Raw genomic sequence first — 24285 nt, 5'->3', positions numbered from 1 at the left:
CTTGACGTCGTCACATATCATCGCCAACAACATTAACACATGCCATTGCGTGTATGGTTGATATATACCATCAACAACCGAATTTCTGCCCGGCTGCCGACTAACACCGAACTTTTGCCCAACAGCCGACTAACGCTGGGCTTCTGCCCAACTGGTGACTGACAGCAAACTTTCGCCCGACCGTTAATTAAAGCCAGATTTCCTCCTGATCACCAAACGTTGCCAACTTTCTAATCACCGTTCATAACTGGATTTCAACCCGACGAATGATTATTAGAATATGATCTTTCTTAATTTCAGGGACGAGTTAGTCACTTGTAATCTAATCAAATACTAGTGGAATCATTTCAATCGAGTGCGGCCAGTGTTTTTTTTTCCTTTTCTAGGATTTTTTACGTAAAAATTATGATATTTTTTTTTTCTTCTGTTTATATGCTGGATATCCGTACAATGATGAGTCGAAAATTTCTTACTTGTATGCTGGATATCCGTAATGTCTCATACAACTCATATTTTATCTCTATATTATTGGGATCCTTAGATAAAGCTAAGACAATAATTTTTTGGGAGATTTACATACATACCACTTAATACTATTCTATTTACATATTTAACACCTAAAATTTTAATATTACATACATACCACCCATAGTTCATTTTCATACCAAATATGAGTGGTAGAAATGAAATATATGAGTGGTAGGAAAGAAATATAATTGATATATTTGATATTAAAATAATATAGGGTGATATACATGTAATATTAAAATTTAGGTATTGGATATGTAAATAGGATGTTATAAAGTAGTATGTATGTAAATTTTCTTAATTTTTTTTTACTATTATTGCTAAGAATATTTTAACACGCAATAAAACCAATAAGTTTCGACATAAAATCATTTTACAACTAGACCGAACATTAATTACGTCCTCTGATCGGACGTAGAGTTACATTCGGCCGCCAATAATATGTCGCCAAGTGCTCTTATTCTTTACCACGCGGCCCGACGACTTGACCCGGGCCGGAACCCGGGAATGCTATGTTCGCGTATTGCGAGGTATTACTCGGTATTTGCTCGGTATTGCTAGGTATTGTTTGACAATAACGAGAAATACCGCTCTGTGAAGACAAATACTGAGTAATACCGAGAAATACCGAGTTGTACCGAGTTTTTCTAGAAAAACTCGGTATTTCTAGAAAAACTCGGTATTTGCTAGAAATACTAAGTTGTACCGAGTTTTTCTAGAAATACCGAGTTGTATCGAGTTTTTCTAGAAATATCGAGTTGTACCGAGTTTTTTAGAAAAACTCGGTACAACTCGGTATTGCTCGGTATTTGCTCGGTATTGGTTACTGCCAAGCAAAATCGACCAATACCTAGCAATACCGAGCAATACCTAGCAAAATTGAAAAATACCGAGCCATCCTAGGTCCGTTTCGGATCGGGTTGTCGGTCCGCGCGGTAAATAGTGAGAACGTATGGCGCGATTTTATTAGCAGCCGAATGTACGTCTGTGACCGGACCAAATAAAAATTCGGAAATATGACAGTTTGAACTGCAACTAACTGGTCGAACCCACCGCCGCCGTTAATGAAAGTTGTGGAGGCGCTCCACGTGACTAAATTTACGAGCATCTCATCTAAAAATATTAACAACAAAATTTCACCCCTTCAGACCACCTGCATCCCGCGGTAGATTCTGCGGGTCTCAAATTTCGGTCGCCTTTTTCTCCTAATGGCAAATTTCCGTAATAACCGGCTACCTGCAACTGCCGCTCGGCCTCTCCGCCTTCTATAAATAGCGAGAGCTCTTCACTGTAGCGGCTGCTCCTCTCTTTCTCTCTCCTCTTACACTTTACCTTCGCATTTCTCAGGCCGCCTTCTAGGGTTTCTCCGCCGTGCATTGCTGCGAGCGCCTTGTGCTCGATCTCGATTTGAGATTCTAAGATCGTTTATTTTTTCATAAAAAAATCGGCTGGAGGCACTTGGTTCGGATTCTTTAAACCCTCTTATTTTTACAGTGCATTGATCTAAATCCGCTCATTTCAGCTTGAAGAGCAGTCGTTTGCATTCCTTAAACAGTTCCTTAAGATTCTTATGTCGTATATATATTATTTTTTCCATTCAACCATTTTATTTCTTCATATGAGATCTGTACCTATCTTCTTCTATTTTAACTCTTTTATACTTAAATTGTTCTTTACTTTTTCCCGTCATGTTCAATATGTTTTGACATGTACAATGACAATTAATTAATTAAATTCTTCTGTTTCCTGCATTGGATCACCGGGACCGTTTCTATTTTTGGTTGGGCTATTTTTGTATTTTTGAAAGGCCGAAGGCTGTGATACTTTTAAGTAAAAGACAGATTGCTTCTTCATGCAACGGCCATATACTGCACAGTTGAAAACTAAAATTGGACGGGCGAACAGCTGTCCCATTCCAGCCAAAATTTCTTTTCCCATCGTATTCAACCTAAAAAAGTCATTCTGTATGAGGGGAATTTTGATAAGCAGAGATTCAATATATGGTAAAACCTTCTTTTTGAAGTATGTCGATCAAGAAATTGAGCTCATTTGTGGTATTCATTAAATTACTTCTAATCCAAAATTTCTTTTATTTCTCATGCTCGGCTTGTACAAGCATGGATTTTAAGGGAGGAAGACGAAAGGATTCATCCTGAATTTTAGAACCAAATTCTGTTTCTATTCATAGGTTTATACCTTTTTCCGTTGGTTCCAATGTTATTAGCTTGATTTATTCAAAATTATAGAAGAAATAGCCAGCACTATTGTAATCACTATTGGAAGTTATTTGTCTTTAAAAAAAATAGTCAATACTTCAGTTAATTATATGAGTTGAAAGCGTTCAGACTAGGAAAAAAATCTTTCATATCCTCCCAATTCTCGTTTTTTTTACCTGTCGTCTAAGCAAATAATAGAAATCTGAAGTTATTAATTTCTCGATTGAATATAGAACTTAAGATTCTATTTATGATGTCAGTAGAAAACAAATTGAGCATTGAAGGAATTGATTGTTGTGGGGATCACACCAAGCACAATTTTCAATGCAAATTGAGGATCTCAAAGCAATTCAATGAATCTGAAAATTAACAACAAAAAGCCTTAGTCCCACTACGTGGGATGCTACATGAATCCTTTTTTGCCATTATGTCCGATTAAAAGTTAAATTTTTATTTAAATCTAATAAAGAAAGAAACGAATCTAAACATATTGCAAAATTACAACAACATAATAACAACATCAAACATTTATCCAACTATGTGCGGTCGGCTACATGAATCCTTTTTCTCCATTATGTCCTATTAATAGTCAAATTCTCATTTAAATTTAATAAAAAACGGTCATTTCTAATACTTTCTAATCAATTTTTTTTAACTATACTTCAACATGTCTTAACATAGGCCAAATATAACACATCTACTCTCCTAACCGAGTCATCAGATGACTGACACTTTTGTTGACCCCTGTAATACAAAAAAAAAAAAAATCGTAGTCGCAGCACGGTTCAGTGTTGCGCACTACGTAGTAAGGATTACTGTAATATAATGCATGCATATGATGAGTAGTAATGTAAATCAATTTGTCCCCTGATGTTGAGTACCCACCCATACCCACCCACAAGGCCATGTACATACCCATACCCACCCATGCCCATACGTGGGTGGGTGTGGGTATGGGCACCCAATGCAGGGCTCTGTTCTTCAGCCCTTCGTTGCTATTCGGCTTCGAGCATTCGACGACTCTCCCTTCCAACGGGATCGGGAGTTACGAACATTTGATCAGAGGCAACAACGGGAGCTTCGCTCTCTGCGAAGGCGCTTCTTCAACCCTTCGTTGTTGTTCGACTTTGCCTCCCTCGATGACGTTCCCTCCAGGTCGGATCAGAGGCTACGACTTCTTGATTGAAAGCAAGGGAGCTCGCTGCTGTGAAGGTACTTTCCCCTTGTCGTGCGTTGCTTGACTTTGCACCTTTGACGACTTTCCCTTCCTGTTTAGTCGGAAGTTAGGACATTTTGATTGCAAATAGCTACGGTAGCCGCTCACTGTGAAGCAACTTTCTCCATTTCACGTGCTTCTCCGACCCCGTCGGGCTGTTCGACCTCGCCTTTCGACGATTCATCCTTCCTATTGGATCGAAAGTTACAACATTTCGATCAAAAGCAACAACAGGAGCTTGCTGGTCGTGTGGGTAACTTTCTCCTTTCTGCCTGCTTCTTCGGCCAAATCCTGTTAATCCATTGAAGAGGAAGAGGGGAAATGGAGGCTTTAATTTGCTTTATTTAATGTTTAATTAATATTAATTAATGTTAATTATAATTAAACATTTTTAATTTGTGTGACACCAACGACGAAGTAGGCGGGCGGCCCTTGAACCCAAAATCATGTTCTCGGCATTCGTGTCGAGCTTGCAAACTGCCCATACACGCTTTTCTCTAGCGTGGTGGGAAGGGAATCCGGTGTGACACCTACGGCGAGGCAGGTAGGCATGGTGCACGCTTTTTTTAGCGTGGCTGGGATAATCTTTAAGTACCCGTACGCAACTTTGTACCTGCGGGGAAACAACTGCTTTTCTTGTAACAGGTACTGAAGACCTATACACGCCTCTTTGGTGTGGTGGGATTGAAGATTTCACTGCCGCGATGTTCGAGGACACCTACCATACACGCTTTTCTCTAGCGTGGTGGGAGGCCTAATTTTTTATAGTTTTTCCCTAAGTGGGAGAGACTTTGGGAGGCTGCCGAAATTTCGGGTGAACGCAAGACCACAGTTGAACCTTATTTGGACTCAAATAAATAGTGGACTTGTGAACTTGAAGCTGAGCATAACTCCAGTGATTGATAAAATACTTGAATCTAAGCAAAATGAATCCTAATGAACATCGAATTCATAATGACTCAAAGAGCTCAAATGAACAAGGACATGACTTGAACATTTAAACTCAAGCAAAGACTTGAGTTGGATCATAGGGGACTCACACAAGACTTGGAATCGAACTAATTTGGACACGAAATGAAATGAACTCGGACTGGACTTAGAACTTGAACTATAATGAAACTTGGGTTTGAGTCATAATACTAAGCTCTCAATAAAGGATAAAGAAGTATCATTTCAATTTTGAAAGAGAATATTAAGTGAACTTGTGGAGGATGTTGAAAATAAATCTCAAACATACAAATAGGGGACTCGTGAAGGAGGGTATCCAAGCAAGATCAACATGCAAGCAAAAATCAAATGAAAGTGTAATCAAATAGCAAGTGATCATTTGTGATATGAAAGCATAAATTGATAATCATGAGTTCTCAATCAAGATCAAATGGAGAATTCATATATAGGGGCATGACACAAGTCACTGAGCAGTGGATCGGACCTTCAAATGATAGGCAAGTGTCAACTATGCAAGCAAATGTATAAGCACTTGTGATAGAAGCATAATCCTAAATACAAATTGATTGCAAAAGATGATTCAAGACTTCCAAATAAGCATTGATGAACAAGACACAATACAAATGACAAGTAAACTCCCAATGCAAATGAACATTGAGTAAATTCTCAAAGCATACAAGTGATGAATATAAGCGAATGAAGGAGGTTGACATACAATGAATGTAACAAGTTGCAATGCGTTCAGTAGAGCTTGTAAAATAGAAGTTTCTTACATTTGTAATCCACACAATAACTCTACTAGTGCATCAGTGGAGTTGCGACGAATATAGCACTCCTACAATTAATGTCAATCCACTCATGGAAGAATATAATAGTTCCTTACAAATGATGACTACCAGCATTGCATTTAAAGATTTGTGGCGAATGCAATTCAACCAACATTCAACAACATTATGTAAGCAAATGTATCAGTCTCCTACAAAAATGGGAGGATCGATGTGCAACAAATATACACATGTAAAACAATAATAATCAACAACCACTTAATATTAGTCGAAAAGCACCAACTCCCCACAAGCAGAAGCAGATGATATGCAACAGATATAGGCTCTTATAAGTTGTTATAGAAGACCCTTCTGTATCCAATACACTGTACTCCTACTAGTAAAGATGTACAACATACAATAAGAGTTGAAGCTTATAAGCCATTACGAGAGACATGTCTTGCACTCAACATACTATTTATGGGAAAATATAGAAGGATAGTGACAAACGCAGGTTCCTACAACCTGCTGTAGAAGACTCGTTATGCATCTAATGTATTGGTCACAAGCAAAATGCAGAATAACTACAACAAATTCAAATGCATGTAGTCAGTTCTAGAAGACTCGTATGGAAAGCAATGACCACGGACAAAAAATATCGTTTGAATACATCCACAAATGTAAAGCAAGAGAAGTTAGTGCACCACAATCCACCTATAGAAAGTAACTAGTGCACAACAGTCTACCTGTACAGAGCAGCAAATAACTCAATCTAAAAGCTGCTACAACACACCACCGGATTCGCAATATGTATATAAACGGACAGAAGGCGTGTGTAAACATTCAAGTAGAGTGTTGCATTCAAATGATGGTAGCCCGCTCAATTGATCAAAGCTAAATATCTAAAATTTCCCTCGCATATGCATCATAATTTGTATACACATAGGTACACGAAAGGGGCAAGTACAATCACAAAACCTGCATGGGCCCTGACGAGCGTGTCGTAGGAACACACATGACGTATAGGGATGTTGCGCGGGTTAATAAACATGAAATCCGATCCTCCTAAGCAGGTAAAATAAGAGTCGATAAGGTTCAACAAGTAATTATAAAATGCCCCCCAAACACTCGCATGGGCCTCGACGAGCGTGTTGTAGGAACACATGTAACGTCCAAGGATGCTGCGCGGATCAATAAACTTGAACCCGATCCTCCTAAGCAGGTAGATATGAGTCGACAAGGTTCAACAAATAACTATAAAATGCCCCCAAACACCTGTATAGGCCCCGACGAATGTGTTGCAAGTATACACGTGATTTCTAGGGATACTGCGCGGGCCAATAAGTGAATTCAAGTTCGAACCCGATCCTTCTATGCGGATCAATAGGAGTCGATAGGGTTCGAACCATCAAACAAATATACGGTTGCTACGATCGGTATATTTGTCTTAATACATTCATATTATGCCTTTAATGCCTATAATAATAAGAATTCACTAATAAAGGCATAAAGCCCACGAAATCCGATCTTCTGTCGATAACTCGACGGAGTCGACAAGATTCATCTACAAAATGCAAATATTTTCAAATGGAAGTGACCCCAAACACCCCGATGATGGCCGTGTTAAACAAAAATCTCAACCGCATGGGTTCATAAATAATTTTAAATGCCCCCAAACACCCACATGAGCCCCGACGAGCGTGTTATAAGTACACACGTGATGTCTAGGGATGATGTGCGGCCGTGCGGGTCAATAATTGAATTCAAGTTTGAACTCGATCCTTCTATGCAGATCAATAAGAGTCGACAAGGTTTGAACCATTAAATAAATATACGATTGCGACGACTAGTATATTTGTCTTAATACATTCATATTAGGTCTTCAAGGCCTATAATCATGAGAATTCACTAGCAAAGGCATAAAACCTACGAAATCTGATCCTCTGTCGTTAGCTTGACAGAGTCGATAAGGTTCAATCTACAAATGAAAATGACCCCATACACCCGATGATGATCGTGTTGAACGAAAATCTCAACCGGAGCGGTTCACAAACCATTTCAAATGCCTCCAAACTTTCACAAAATTCAAATTTCTACGAAAATATAAGTGACTTTAACGTTACTCCGATGATGGCCGTGTTGAATTTAAATCTCAACCGGAGGGGTTAATTTCAAATATCTTCAAAATGCCACCCAAATACCCACAAAATTCAAAGCTCCCAAAAATCTAAAATTCCAGAATTCCCAAAATCCAAAATATTTAAAATTAAAATAAATCTATCAACACTAAAAGCAAAATCCATCCACCCTCCGTAACAGTTTGCCGAGGTGAACAAATTCTAATATAACTTCAGCTCACATAGAGCAAAATGCATGGTCAAAAATATCACTAGGATCCATTCTTAAATAATCTCCTGCTAGTAAGGACGTGGTATGTGTCCTATAACCGACGATTTTGCTGCCAAATGGCAATGCAGGACAAATGGTTATGACCCGGGGCCCTCTGAACCGAGTGATTTTGCCGCCAAATGGCACCATGAAATATTGATTATGGTTAGAGCCAATACACTCCGTAATGACACCAAATCCTTGAAATATGGATAAATATGATATAATCGATAAGGCATAAAGCCCTTTGTTAGCTAAGGTGGATTCAAATTTATCCCCTTAGGTAAATATCCACCCCAGGTCTACAAGGTACCCTTGGATGAAACAACTCATGGCTACCGACAAGGATCCTTTTGTTAGGTTGGGTCGACTTCCTCCTCTGACTAAGTAGACCAGGGATCAAGATGGCCTAGGACGACGAAATCATGGGATCTTGATCGGGTCCATCATTCATTCCCCCGCCATCCGCTTTAAGTGCAAGATGGTAAAATTTCTAATTTTAAATATCAAACCTCAAACTTTCTACATTTCCAAATGCATATTACTGCTACTATATGCCAGATAATACGTATTTCTATACATCTAGTTCTCTCTTGTTATCGGGAGGGGTAATTAACTATAGGAGCTTGCTCTTATAGGAAACCATAACTCAGATCATAAAGTCCTCGCAAAATGAGGGCGAAATTTTCGGGCAGTGTCTTATTTAAAAACTCATCTACTTTCCTAAATTTTAACCCGGAACTTAAATCTGTTAAAACTCCACCTCGAAGAAAAAGCACAGCAGGCGGAGGCCGGGGCCGAATTTTCGGAGCCCACAACTTTATGTGACTAAACCATCTAAGGTGACATCAAGTTGCAAATTTATTGTTGAAATGCTTGTCTATTGTGACTATTTCAACAATACGAATATTGCTCGAATCCGAACACATTAGGGAACTAAGTTAGCCTAGCATTTTTCACTCGATCAATTCATTGGATTTTCCTCTCCCCTTCACTATATGTTTGCATGACTTCGAGCAAGAGGTGGTTGTTGTCGCCGATGTTTCGTTGACTTGTTGATGGACTCATTGGCTTGCTCCCTGTCATCCCTTTTCTATTAGCAATCATCCTTGGCATCTGATCATCCTTATGCATTGTTATTTTCGTGAAGATCATTGAACAAGAATTGTATTCACCATTCATAAACCTACATTTTTGGGAGCTATTATGATGAGTTATTGTTGTCAAGTAGACATATTTTTTAATACAAAGAATGATGGTCTATCATATTTATTTTCTAATGGCATAAATTGTATCCATTAAGTTTCGCAAAATTGCTCTTGTTAATTCAACTATCAAAATTTTGATATGTCAATTTTATTGGACTAATGATATTGAGATCTAGATAATATATTTTGTTTAGTGAGAGAATATTTTATGGGAGATGGTTATTATTAGACCATCATAGGATCATCGCCTTTAACCTCGGGTTGGCCGCTCAAGTTAGCCTTGATTAGGCAGGTTGATCAGATCGATTTTGAGCAATATCGTCCTATCACTTTTTGATCAAGGGAGGATGCGATGTGATTTTTCTATGGTTAATAAGAAAATAAAATATTCATGAATAATACTATCTAAGAATTGACAATCTTCCTACAAAATCTATATATGGAATTTTTTTTGTTTGCCATATTTTAAACTTTAGAATCATAGAGAATTCTAGAGTTATGACTATCACCTAAGTCGAATGTTTAGGTGTTCCTAGATCCTCTCTTTGCGATCATTCTTGAATCATAGAATCCCTCTCCTAATAGAGTATGGGTTATTCTCTTCTCTATATCACCATCTTTAGGTTGTATTGTCCCTATGCACTCTTTCTGTGATAGAGACTACTCTTTTCCCTTTCGTCCTTGTTCTTGTGTAATATAGTACCTACTTCCTTCAAGGTTATTCTTCTATTTTCTTTGTTGTATTCATATCGTATATCTCCCCCTCGTGGAAGGGCTACTCTCCCTCCTTTTATCTGGCATCTTTTGGCTATATAATCCCTTATCATTCCATGAGAGATTATCTTAGCCCCTCATTTTAGACTTCAGGTCATTTAGTCCATACTTTTTACTTTAGAAAAGTTGTTTTGACCTTCTTCAATTGCTCTTCAATTTGAGATCATTCGAACCTCCTTTTCTTTATAAAGAAGGAATTGTCTTGACTGCCTTCAATCATCCATTGATTTTGGGTCATGTAATCTCCCTTTTTCAAAAACAGAGATTATCTCGACTACTATTCATCACATCTATAAAATATATTTTTGTGTACTCTTTGCCACCACCTTAAGGGAGGATCAATCTAGCTATCTTCAGTGATCTAATTAGCCTTGGCGCACTATCTTGTTGCCTTCTTTGGATTGTATTGTTACCACCTACCATTCTAATCACCAATGGTCATCTCCATGACTTTCTCGTTTTATCCATCACTTTTAGGTTGTCCTCTCTTCTAAAGATTTAAATGGAATAAAAATATTCTAAAATTACAGGAAAATATACGTCTTAAAAAAATTTTTGGCTTGAATGTAAATACCTCTATATCTCATAAGGACAGGGACTAGAGAAAAACTGACTGTCCGATAGTGGAAAGTGGACAAATTGGAATTTTGTGCTGAAATAGGGCAAATATCTCTTAAACAGTTCCTTATAACTACTTTATAAAATTTTGTTGCAGAGAAAAATAATATGCTCTTTTAAATCAATTTTTGGTACTTTAAGCTGAAGTACATACTATATATTAGAAATTATCTGCAGATGCATAAAAAAAAAGACATGATAATTTACATATCTTTGAAACGAGAAAATTTACATGCTTTAATTTTCTGCAGGCAAAATAAATCTCACTTTGTTATATATGATTTCTTACACAAACAAAAATTTTGTTGTAAAGATTTTCGCACAAGATACATTTTAAGGTCTTCCCTGGTGAATTTTTATAAGGGTTTTCTTTATAGGAATTTTCCCCGATATATTTTTCAATTGAGAATTTGAAGTGCAATGACACCTCAATATTAGGTTTAGAACAGAATTGTTATCGTAATTCAGGATTGAGATTACTTAAATAGAAAGAAGACCGGTTTATTTTTTACTGGATGCTTTGTTCATCATGGTGTTTGTTTAATCCTGCTTGTTTTTCAATTCTCTTGGTGTGTTTTGGTTTTTATTTTTATTTTTATATTTCTAAATAAATATTCTGTTCTAGCGAAAATCTCTTCAGCTGTATTTTTTTTTTAACTAAACGGACGATAAGTACTATTTCGAAGAAGTTTTCGTGGTTTTAGTTAAAGACCCTTCATATTTTGAAGGTTTATTTTTGTTTTCATTCATGTTTGTTTTTTAAATTAATTTAACTGTTACTATGACATCAAAAGGTGCATCAGCAGATATGACCATCCAGCTGAAGGAACCCCTTTTGCTTGTTTTATTTCCACAAAAAGAAAAAAAAACTAATTTCCTCTTACAAATCTATATAAAAAATTAATTGCGATCCATTTTTGTAGGTGTTTCAGTTAAAAATATAATGCAATTTTACTTGGGGGAAGATTAAGAAATTTGTAGAAAATTTATTGATGGTCCATTTTTTTAGGTGATTCAATCAAAATAAGAATCGTGCATGTAATTCTATTTGGTAAAAGTTTGTATTGGTCTCTCTAACCAAGTGATTATATTTTCTTTCTAAGTTTTTAGTTTTTTTTCTCACTTTTTTGGAGTGCAGTATTTCACTTAAACTTTGGCAATGTAATTTATTATTTTGTTTCTATGCATGCACAATATATATTGTTTATACGTCCAGCTACTCTGGACTATGCTCTAACTGGAGAGGAAACTTTGAATTTTTGTTCCAATTTAAAAAAGATGTAGGAGCAAGCCATGTAATGTTTCCTGTATATACTATGTGGAAAACATTCAATCTTTCTAAGTTGTAAACTTAAATCTTAGCATTTGAACTTACATATTTGATGCAGACTTTACATGGCGTGACAAAGAAGAAGTTGTTTTAGAGTCTCCTGCAGGGCAAATTACTGATTCTTATGTTTGATTGCGTACAATAAATGCTTCACAGTGAGGATGAAAAGGTATATGCTAATTATAGTTTGTTTTCTGTTTTCTTCGCCTACTTTTACTCCTTGTGCTTTAAGACTCGCTTCTAATATAGAATCAACCATTCAGTTTCCAGGACTCATGCTCTTAATGGGCTACACCTGCAACTGCACTGATAAGGAAACTCTAAAGAGGTGGTTCTTCATTGACAAAAGGGTTGGTTAGTGGATAATTCAAAATTACATCAAAGAGAACGGAAGGTGCAGTTTGTTTATATTTGGAACTTCTAAATCAGCCAGAATGCGAGCAACCACTTTTCAAACTTTTCAGTATTTAAGCTGGTTTCCATAGATTTAAAGCAGAGTAACAAAGAGTAACAATACTTCAGTTTCAGTATTTGAGCTGGTTTCCATGGATTTGAAGCAGAATAACAATACGGCAGTTCTAGTTGATCAAGCGCCTGTTAGCAAATCCAGACTGGCTATATCTTCTAGTTTGCCAGCATGCTCACCACCATCAGCAACCTTCTCTTCTGGTTTGTATTTAACAATCCCCAAAAAAATTCCTACGCCCAGCAAGTTTGATGAGATCAATCTAGGTGTCTTTGTTGATGCTATGAAATCATCATCTCCTCGTAAAAATCACGAGGATATCAACTTCGAAGATGCATCCAAGGACACTAATTCTGCATATCGCACCTGGGTGGTAAATCATTTTCCTTGTTTATTTGATATTATGATATTGTTGGTAATTGATATTTGATCAAGTTGTCAAAAATTGATTCAAGGAAGATTGAATGTATCAAATAAAAAAGAATCATCCATCATATCTATTTAAGTAGCTTTTATTTTTGGACATCATCTAGGACATCGTCCTAGACGATGCAGTATAATTATGCCTAAATTAATCTAGTAATTAAGGTTTGATTGCTCGATCATATCATCTTGGACGATCTCAGGAGCAGCCAGGATGATTAGTTCAAAACCCTTAGTTATTGCATGAATCATATGGTGAGGTTAAGTATCAAGCTTCTTGCATAAAATTTTGAAAATTATTTGGTGATTTTGCATGAATAGTTTTGCATTGGGTTGATGGCTATGTTAGTTGATGTCTAAAAGCTTATTTAGCATAAAAGTGTAAGAGAGTTTTTAGTTTCTTGTGAAGGAATTGAGAAGAAATTGAGAAATGAGAGAGAGAACATGAAATCACAAGAAATTCATGTTCATGAATTAGAAAAATCGTTTAAATAAGCAAATGATTTTTTTTTTTTGGGGGGAGAAAGTTTTGAAGAGCGAAATGTTCAAGTATTTCTTTGATCCAATTTCTTTATTATCTGTTTTAAGTTATTTCCTCTAATTTGTTTGAGAGATTTGTGCTTCTCTTTTTTCTTTGTTGAATGAATGTGTATTTTGGTTTTAGAAAATAAAATTGTGGCTTCTTTATTAGTAGATTGGATTCTCTATCCTTTCTCTTAGATGTAGGCTCTCAAATCTTAGGGTAGGGTTTTCTTTCTCGTGATGTTTGGTCTCTTTTGAAGGTATTTTATGATTCATAGTACTTGATTTTGGATTTACTTGTTCAGATAAAATTCGGTGTGCTTCTTTCCCAACACAGATTCCTATTTTTTTTTGTAGAAAAAATATCCTTCAGCTCTTACATCCTTCGAGCAAATCACAAATTACGCCAAGGGAAAAAAGGTAGCACTGTTTTTGGATTATGATGGAACTCTTTCACCTATTGTGGATAATCCCGACAATGCGTTTATGTCCAGTGCGGTGAATAAAGACCCAGCCACTTTGTTTTCTGGAGTTGCAGTTGATTTTTCTAAGTTTTTAACTTATTTTTCTTTGATTTCAGATGCGCTCCGCTGTTAAAGATGTTGCTAAATTCTTTCCAGCTGCGATTATCAGTGGAAGAAGTCGTGATAAGGTAGTACGTAAGTGATATTCTTACTTGGTACTCTTGTGACCATTTTTATTGCATTTGTTTTGTACATAATAATACATGTTTCAGATGTTAGTTTTGGCTGGAAAATCTAACTGTTATTTCTGTTTTGTATTTGTCTGTTGTCAGGTTTACGAATTGATTGGACTGAAAGAACTTTTCTATGCTGGTAGCCATGGCATGGACTTGGCTTGCCCAGTCAAAAATTCCAACTCATTATTTAGCCATCACAGTTGCATTAGGCGTAATTATAAGCAGGTTAAGTATCATTTCTTCTAAAATTATTTTCTATTTTTCAAATCAAATGACTGACACACAACTTGTTTCAATAAATTCTGCAGGGCAAGGAACCAAACTTGTTCCAACCTGCAAGCAAGTTCTTACCAATTATCAATGAGGTACTATTTACTTTTGAACTTCAAACAATGATTTCTTTCATCGTTAATTATTATTATTATTTATTTATTTATTTTCCATTCAACAGGTTTTTAAATGTCTCATCGACAAAACCAAGGACATTAAAGGGTCAAAAGTTGAGAATAATAAGTTTTGCTTATCTGTTCATTACCGCCTCGTGGATGAGAAGGTCAATCTTAATTGCTTGAAATCGTAACAATATCATTGCAGAGATTTTCTCTTAGATTTCTTAATACTTACACGTAGGGGCTGTTTGGTAGAACACTGAATTTGATTTAAATAGGATTTCGTAAATCCTGTAAATCTAGATTTCAAAAATCATGAGGGACTTAAATCCTAAAAACTGTTTGACAACATTCATGATAAATCCTCTTAAATCTCATATACCTGTTTGGCTATAGAGCAGAATTTACAGAGTCAACTCTTCCTCAAGTGTCATGAATTTCATAAATCCGGCAAAATACATGATTTGGGAAATCCGGGATTTAGAGCGAATCGGCAGAATTTTTCGTCTACAGAGATTTCGTTTTCCGTGAGATTTGATTTTTGCATTTTAGGTCGTTTGGCTGGATTTGTCACAAATCGGCCTCAAATCTGACCTAAGTCCTGCTACCAAACAGCCTTTAAAGAGTTTAATATGTTTTTGTCATGCAGAATTGGACTGTAATTGCCCAGCGCGTACATGACATCCTCAAGAACTATCCTCATCTGCAATTAACACATGGGCGGAAGGTTAAAATGACCAATCTGCCGTTTTTTGTTATTTGCTTAAATCTTTTTATCTTAATGGATTTCAACTTGCAGGTTTTAGAAATCCGCCCTATAATTGATTGGAATAAAGGGAAAGCTGTCAACTTGTTGCTTGAATGTCTAGGATTGAATGGTCGAGACGATGTCCTTCCCATTTATATCGGAGATGATCGTACTGATGAGGATGCCTTCAAGGTAAATCAAATAATTAGTAGCTAAGTTCTGAAATTTATATGACGAGGACCTCTTTCTCATCTCAGTGGCTTTCTGCTTTGAAGGTTTTAAGAGAACTGAATAGAGGTTATGGTATTCTGGTTTCTTCAGTACCAAAAGAGACTGAAGCTCACTACTCACTGAAAGACCCATCCGAGGTAAAAAATTATGAATGAAGTAGTATGACTTGTTCTATCATAATATTGTCCTATCCTGATTCAAATGCAAGTTTTATAAATTTTGTTAGGTGATGGTGTTTCTCAGATCTCTCGTGAGATGGAAAAATTCTCAAATAGCATTGGATTGATCTACCCGATATTTTCTATCTAATCTAGCCAAAAAATAGAGAAATTAATAAGGATCAAATATAATATTAATAGTTTAATACCTGACTACCACTTGTGCTGAATTTAGTTGTTTTGTTTTTGCAGAACTATTGCAATATTGTTGTGATTACTATATCAATTATGTTTTTGGTTTAATTAATATGCAGGCAAACTGATCTCATTTATTTATAGGGATACGAGGATTACATAAAAAATATATGAAGAAAAGCATAAAGTATAGTATCCTTGAAACAGAATTTCTTGTACACATCATACTCTAGCTTGCTCAATGGAATATTACCTCTCTCATTTTTTTTTGTCTCAAGGCGAGTTCCTAAATGCCATATGTATAGAAGTTTAGGGTTGGCGAGGGTTGAACTGAAAGAGTTGTGACTAATAAGCGCCTTGAAGTCGTTGGCGACCTTTTGTTGGAGCTCTGGGTTGCTTCGAAGTGGGAAGCGTGCATGTTAAAGTCACACAAATGGTAGGTCAATGATTAGCTGATTGTGATAGGGCAAATTGAAATCATCTCTAAATGATCCTTTCCTTCAACTAAGATGATGAGTATTGTTGGCAAAGTTTCATTATAGATAACGGTGAGTGGCTTTGGTGTGTCCTTCATGCCAGAGGGCAACTGTCGACTAGTGGTTTGGGAAAAACCTTGGCTTTTCTTATGGGAGGTGACTCTACCCTGACTATTTTGCTTAGCTCAGGCTTGATGACCCTTTGGGCGAATTCTTTTTGTGAGGTCCATAAGATATGAGTTCACTTGCTATGATTCGTCAACTACTTGTTAAATAACTAAGAAGATATATAATGGCCACATTAAACTCACATATCTAATATTTAATCTTTTTTTTGTTCTTTTTTCTTTTCTTTGTGATGTGGTACAGCATAAGGAAGCAACACCTGAGGGTTACGGGATCGGCATATAACGACTTACCACAATCCTCGTCCGGTGTCAGAAGCACGCTCCACATTCTCCTGTTTTCCAATTACTGCTTTAGCTTAATTACTAGTTTACTCCTTAATTACTAGTTTACTCGTTTACTTATCCTATTTGCACTAAGCTGCTATATATCAGCTGGAAAAGGAATGAAAAGGCAGATAATACCTTACTACTGAAAACTCCTGTTTCATTGCTTAGAGTTCTTTTGCCTAACTGCAGCCTTCGGTTGCCGCATAGATTGTTTTTGTTGCAGGTATTTTGCACCAGCTGGTATCAGAGCAATCTAGACGAGCACTGGGATGGCGGAGACTAGCCGACGAGCTGCTCCCGACGAAGATCGGAGCCAGGACGTATGGACTGCAATCACTCAAATTTCCAAGGAAATCTCAGAACTCAATGCTGAGTTCCGTCGATTCTCGTTGGAGACGAGGCAGGATATACAAATGTTGCAACAAACCGTGGGCGCAAATCCAGGGCTGAGGCGCGCCAGGCGTGAATACGCTTTTCCCGTGCAGCGGGGACACATCGGTCCAGATAGACTAGCTAATGGGATTCCTACAGGAAATCAGGATTTCTCTGATTCAGATGAAGATGATGGACGCAGGCAGGAGCATGATTTCCTTGAGCCCGATGACAGAATGTGCAATGCTCGTGGTGAATGGCGTCCTGCCAGGGAGAGGCCGCATCATCCTCAAGGTGAGTTTCGAGTCAAGATTGATATCCCTTTCTTTGAGGGACGTCTTCACATCGAAGACTATTTAGACTGGGAAAGAACTGTTGAGACATTTTTCGATTATATGGAAATTCCTCCGGAGAAACAAGTCAAATATGTAGCGTGTCGCTTCAAAGGGGGTGCGAGTGCATGGTGGATGCAATTGTTACAAAATCGGCGGAGGGAAGGACGAGGAGCAGTTCGGAATTGGTACATAATGAAGCAATTGATGCGGGAACATTTCCTCCCCACCGATTACGAGCAAATATTGTATATGCAGTACCAACATTGCACTCAAGGACAGCGGACCGTCAGTGATTATACGGAGGAATTCTACAGGTTAAGTGCTAGGAATAACCTACACGAATCAGATAATCAATTGGTCGCTAGATACATTGGTGGATTGAAGGAAGCATTGCAGGATCGATTACAGCTCAATTCCGTTTGGACATTGTCTCAGGCGGTCAATTTTTCTCTCAAGGCAGAGACTCAGCAGTCTAGACACTCTCGGAGCTATATGAGTCGGAGGCAATTTTCAGAATCTGTGACCGATTCCAAGACGTCAATTCCTAGCAAGGCAGCAGCTCCTGCAATACCATCAGGTTCTCACGCCCACTCGTCACCAGATCTGAAGGCACTGCCAAAGCCCCGCTACCCGGGTAAAGACAATCCTTATGCCAAACCTACCAACCTCAAATGCTTCCGATGTTTCCAACCTGGACACAAGTCCAATGAGTGTCCGATGCGACCGCAGCTGCAAATAGTGGAAGGTGAAGATGACCATCCTCAAGGCACGGCGTATGAAGATGAGGAAGAATGCATTGAAGAGGTGGTACCTGATGAAGGGGAGGCCGTAGTGTGCATTCTTGAACGGCTGTTGTTGACTCCACGGCAGCCTACCAACTCCCAACGAAATTCTATTTTCCGCACTCGGTGTACAGTTGGTGGCAAAGTGTGTGACTTACTTATAGACAATGGGTGCACTGAAAATGTGGTTTCCCGGGCGCTCGTGCAGGCCTTGCAGCTTAAAACCACGAAAAACCCACACCCTTACAAGATAAGTTGGGTTAAAAAAGGAGTTGACATCTCCGTGACGGATATGTGCCGCGTTAGTTTTTCAATTGGGAAAAGTTATATGAGCGAGGTTCTTTGTGACGTCATTGACATGGACGTCTGTCATATAATACTTGGCCGGCCTTGGCAATACGATAGTGGGGCTATTTACGACTGTCGCCATAATACTTACTCGTTTGAGTGGAAAGGAAAGAAGTTAAAACTTCTACCTAATGCGACAACCTCAAGCACCATAGCTGAACCTCGGGGAAAAGACAAAGCAGTTTTGAATATTGTCTCAGGAACCTCTCTAGTTAATGAACCTCACACTCATATCTTTGCTCTAGTGGTGACTGAAGTACCCGTTGGAGAAACATCAAAGTCCTTACCAGCTAAAGTCAGCGACTTATTGAAAGAGTTCCAGGATGTAGTTCATGCAGAACTACCGCCAGATTTGCCACCCATGCGAATGATACAACACCAGATTGATTTGACTCCTGGTGCCAATTTACCTAATTTACCTCATTACCGGATGAGTCCCAAAGAGCACGAGATTTTGCAAGGAATTGTTGACGAACTGCTGCAAAAGAAGATGATCCAACATAGTCTCAGCCCTTGTGCGGTGCCAGCGTTGTTAGTACCGAAGAAGGACAATAAATGGAGGATGTGTATTGATAGCAGAGCCATCAACAAAATCACCTCTAAATTCCGTTTTCCGGTGCCACGGATTAAGGACTTGCTGGACAAGCTTGCTAGCTCCAAGATATTCTCTAAACTAGACCTCCGCAGCGGCTATCACCAGATTCGCATCCGGCCGGGTGACGAGTGGAAAACTGCATTCAAAACACGACAAGACCTATACGAGTGGCGGGTAATGCCATTCGGCTTGTGTAATGCACCTGCCACCTTTATGCGATTGATGAATGAGGTATTGAAAGATTATCTCAATAGAATTTGTGTCGATAACGGACTGTTTGAAAGGCAAACAATTTAACTGGACTGAAGAGTGCCAGCGGAGTTGGGATACTATGAAGGGAGCGCTGGTTTCTGCACCTGTCTTAGCCCTTCCTAATTTCGATCATCCATTCCAAGTAGACACTGATGCATCCGTCGTTGGTATTGGTGCAGTTTTGTCACAAGCTGACAGGCCGATTGAGTACTTCAGTGAGAAGTTAAGCACTGTGCGCCAAAAATGGACCGTCTATGAGCAGGAATTGTATGCAGTCGTGCGAGCCTTAAAACATTGGGAGCATTACCTACTTCATCAAGATTTTGTGCTATGTAGTGACCATCGAGCCCTACAATTCCTTAACAGTCAGAAAACAATCAGCAGGATGCATGCTCGCTGGATTTTGTTTTTACAAAAGTTCACTTTCGTTCTTAAGCACAAATCCGGTAGCCAAAATCGTGTTGCTGATGCACTCAGCCGGCGAACTGCATTGGTTACTCAGTTGCAAACGGAGCTCACGGGGCTGGAATCCTTGAAGGAACTATACAACACTGATAGTGATTTTCACGAAGCTTGGACAAAATGCCAAAATCTGCAACTAGCAGCCGATTTTTCCCTCAGACACGGCTACCTCTTCAAAGGCAATACATTATGCAGCCCGGATTCCTCGTACCGACAGCAGCTGATTAAAGAAGCCCACGCCGGAGGACTTGCAGCACATCTGGGTCGTGAGAAGACTCTCCAGCAACTCCGTGCAGGTTTTTCTGGCCAAAACTCCATCGAGATGTTTCAAGATTTGTTGAAAGGTGTGCAGTCTGTCAAGAATTCAAAGGGAGCAAGCAAAACACCAGATTATACACTCCTCTACCAATACCAGATTCTATTTGGGAGGACATCAGTATTGATTTTGTATTGGGCTTACCGAAGACACAAAGAGGCGCTGATTCCATAATGATAGTCGTGGACCGTTTTTCAAAAATGGCACATTTTATTTCCTGTAAAAAGACATTCAACGCTGTTAATATAGCTCGTCTTTTTTTTAATGAAATCGTCCGACTACATGGTTTACCGAGAAGTATTACCTCGGACCGCGACGTCAAATTTGTTAGCCACTTCTGGCGTGAGCTTTGGAAGCGCCTACACACCTCCCTTAATCTAAGTTCTGCATATCACCCACAATCCGATGGGCAAACGGAGGTTGTGAATCGCACACTTGGAAGTATGCTGCGATGTTTGGTCCAAAACAATCCGAAGCAATGGGAGAACTGTCTTAGCCAGGCCGAATTCGCTTACAATTCAATGCCTAACCGCTCCACCGGTAAATGCCCATTTGCTATTGTATATACTAAGGCGCCGAATCATCTGCTTGATATTGCTATATTACCGAAATGTGCAAATAAGTCAGCTGCAGCCCTCACAGAGCAGTGCCAATCCATCCTTGAGGAAGTCAAGTCTAAATTAATTTCCTCCAATTCAGCTTATAAACAAGCAGCTGACCTGCATAGGAGGCATGTCTCTTTCCAACCAGGTGATATTGTCTTTGTTAGACTCCGCAAAGAACGTTTTCCTGCCGGTACTCACTCTAACCTCAGCCCACGCAAATATGGTCCTGTACCGATCCTAAAACGAATCAACGACAATGCTTATGTCGTTGACTTACCGGACAGCCTTCATACATCTACAACTTTCAACGTCAGTGATATTTTTACTTATCACCCGCCGGATAACACGGGCTCGATTCAGGTGGAACCTGAATCTTTCTCGGCAGGAGGAACCTGATGTGGTACAGCATAAGGAAGCAACACCTGAGGGTTACGGGATCGGCATATAACGACTTACCACAATCCTCGTCCGGTGTCAGAAGCACTCTCCACGTTCTCCTGTTTTCCAATTACTGCTTTAGCTTAATTACTAGTTTACTCCTTAATTACTAGTTTACTCGTTTACTTATCCTATTTGCACTAAGCTGCTATATATCAGCTGGAGAAGGAATGAAAAGGCAGATAATACCTTACTACTGAAAACTCCTGTTTCATTGCTTAGAGTTCTTTTGCCTAACTGCAGCCTTCGGTTGCCGCATAGATTGTTTTTGTTGCAGGTATTTTGCACCACTTTGTCACTCAGTTATTGTCACATTATATTTTCTTAAAATCCAAATAAAAGCATGAACCGGCACACCACATGATGAGTGAAATAGCCTTGAGAATTAAAAATATTACTAATCGAGCATATTATTAATATAGGATCAATAGCCTTTATAACTCATTTATCCCTGCGCCAATCAGCTTGTATTAATCGAACCAATTCAAACCATGATATACTTTGGCTTAGTCGATTCAGTTTTGATTCAACCGAATCTTGAAATCCTAATAAAAGGGTGTGCATTTGGTTAATTCCAATGAATTGATTGATGAATTTTTTTATACCATTTTAATAGAAATAAATTATACATAGAAGTAAATTTTTCAAAAAATGTTTTATTCATTTTACTAGTGAACATTTCTATTTTTGGTTTAACATAATTTTCTTCTTTAACTAAATTTCATAGTTATGATTATATTATATTATATTCTTGTTCTATAACTATAAATTTATCGGATACAAGCGCTTGTATCATAATAAAATACTTACGCAACTCATTGTGGTCAGCTTTTGAGTTCGAGTCTCACATATGTGATGTGTGTGTGAGTTTGTCTTAATTGACCAAAATATTTTCATAATAATAATAATAAAGCACCTCATCTGTGTAGGCCCAAATTCCCTGCCAGATGGGCTTTACTTAGGCCCAACTTTTCAATGGGCTATAAACTTCAACTAAGCCACATTATAACTAAAATTAGCGTTATAGGCCTAAATATCCTTTCTTGGGCATGTCTTAAGTCAACAAACCGCACAGGCACAATACAGCCATCTATTTTTTTGTTCTTGGGTTCGTTAAGAACTTGGCCCAATAGTAATTAACTCATTTAACGCTAATAGACCTATTTTTCTTGATTATATTGGCTCTGCGGCATTAATTGGAAAGAAATTCAGGTTAATATATTCTTATTAAAATTTGATCGTTATGAATTTAATAGTCCTCTATTTTTTAAATGATATAATAATAGAAGTCAAGGGTTACATTTAGGTGTGTATGTGCATTAGTTGCCTTTGGTCTAGATGGGCATGAGCTTAATAAAGCGCTCAATGAATTTGTCTCAAATGAGGTGTAGTAGTTCTCGATATGTTTAGTTCGTTTATAAAAGATAAGATTAATCAATGTATGAATAATAATAGCTTGATTGTCACAAATATACTTGTACAAGAGAAATTTAGTGTACCTCGTAGTTCTGTCATAGCTGAGTGACTTATATTAATTTATTAATTATAGTTGCTAATGTGTGATAGTCGGCTTCGATAGATGATCTAGAGATGGTAGTCTTTTCTTGGGTTTCTAATAAATTATAGTCCTCATGACCATACATAATTCAACAACTAATTTACTTTTATTGAGACAAGATCTCTAGTCAGAGTGTGAGAATATGTTTTCAATTGAAGATTATGAGATTTTCAGCATAAGCTATATGAGATGCTTTCATTTAAACTAAGATATGGCTTAGTTTTTGGACAATGAAAATTACATCCAAATTAGAAAGTAACAGATCTAATATGCACCATAAGGGACATCTGTATTGCAAAGCAATGAGAAAGTAAAATGAGCTCCTATAATTAACAAGAAGTAATCATATTTAGATTAAGTGAAGCCAAATTTGATAGTTGATTTAGAGAGTTTTGAATACCATTAGCAAGATGCTTGTTAAGTTACTAAATGAATTTATGTAATCGAAAAATGTGTTTCCATCTTTATTGATTCTTTTATTCTTTACTATTATATCCTATTAATAATTTCATGTACATTTCTTCCAATAGATCTCCATGGAGAAACACAATATTTATGTCTAGTTGGTTTAAAATCTAATTTTGGCTAGCCAAAAAGGCTAGAAGCATTTTGACATTCACGATCTTGGTAATAGGAGATAATATCTATATGATGTGCACACCTTCTTGTTGTATGTAACCCTTAAAGAATGAGACACGCTCTATATTTATTTATTGAATCATCAAAATTATATTTTGTTGATTCATTTACATCTAGAAGCATGTTTGTTGTAAAGTTGAACCATCAAAATTATATTTTGGTGAGATTTGTAATGCTTTATAGTGCAGAATGTTGGCCATTAAAAGAGAAGCATAATATTAAGTTAAGTATTGTTGAGATGAAGATGATGAGGTGGATGAGTGGATTTACTCTTACATACAGGATACGAAATGAGCATATCCGTGAAAAGGTTGGAGTAGTTCAAGCGATAGATAAGATTAGAGAGAGTCGCCTTAGATGATTTGGTCATGTAAAATGGCGTCCTTATGATGACCCTATTAGAAGGGTAGATGTGCTAGATTTGGCCTATGTTAAGAAAGGTAGGGTAGACCTAAAAAGACTTGGTTAGAAGATATTAGAAATGATTTTTTTTAGTAGATTTAAATAAAATTTTAACTCCTAACAGCACACAATGAAAAAAAATAATTCATGTAGCCGATCCCACATAGTGGAATAAAGGCTTGATGTTGTTGTTGTTATAGAAACTAATAGATCAGTTCACAAATCCCAACTAATAGATCAGTTCACAAATCCCAAATACTTCAGGCGGTCATCATGGCTTGACTTTAGAAGGCATAGTTATCACCTGTGAAATTTTGAGAAACAACATCAGTGATATTAGAATGTTGAAGGTAGTCAGGTCTGAAGGGACCCACCATTGTTGTTTTGCTTTGAGATCCTTCGATCCTATTACTCAACGCATCCATGGA

General features: G+C 37.7%; 2 protein-coding genes and 1 long non-coding RNA gene across 3 annotated transcripts; all 3 read left to right on the top strand.

Moving 5' to 3' along the window:
- The first annotated feature begins 1838 nt into the window (after window positions 1-1838).
- LOC114580805 lies at window positions 1839-12488 on the top strand. Its single transcript, XR_003702384.1, has 3 exons — window positions 1839-1989; window positions 12049-12159; window positions 12254-12488. It is a non-coding gene; the product is annotated as an uncharacterized LOC114580805 (long non-coding RNA).
- Window positions 12489-12500: 12 nt separating this feature from the next.
- Window positions 12501-15930, top strand: LOC110114612 (probable trehalose-phosphate phosphatase F). Its single transcript, XM_028698987.1, has 10 exons — window positions 12501-12829; window positions 13759-13899; window positions 13982-14053; window positions 14198-14326; window positions 14410-14466; window positions 14553-14654; window positions 15140-15217; window positions 15290-15430; window positions 15514-15606; window positions 15696-15930. Exons 1-10 carry the CDS (start codon window positions 12536-12538, stop codon window positions 15753-15755), a joined length of 1167 nt encoding a protein of 388 aa, XP_028554820.1. The 5' UTR covers window positions 12501-12535; the 3' UTR covers window positions 15756-15930.
- A 1092-nt stretch (window positions 15931-17022) lies between these two features.
- On the top strand, window positions 17023-19482 carry LOC110114610. The gene has a single exon (XM_020847540.2). It carries the CDS (start codon window positions 17023-17025, stop codon window positions 19480-19482), a length of 2460 nt encoding a protein of 819 aa, XP_020703199.2.
- Window positions 19483-24285: the final 4803 nt, after the last annotated feature.

This window comes from Dendrobium catenatum, unplaced genomic scaffold (genome assembly GCF_001605985.2).
Source record: "Dendrobium catenatum unplaced genomic scaffold, ASM160598v2 fragScaff_scaffold_133, whole genome shotgun sequence".
NCBI classification, from domain to species: domain Eukaryota; kingdom Viridiplantae; phylum Streptophyta; class Magnoliopsida; order Asparagales; family Orchidaceae; genus Dendrobium; species Dendrobium catenatum.
Note: the sequence above shows the minus strand (reverse complement) of the source record. Positions and strands in the feature narration are given on the sequence as shown.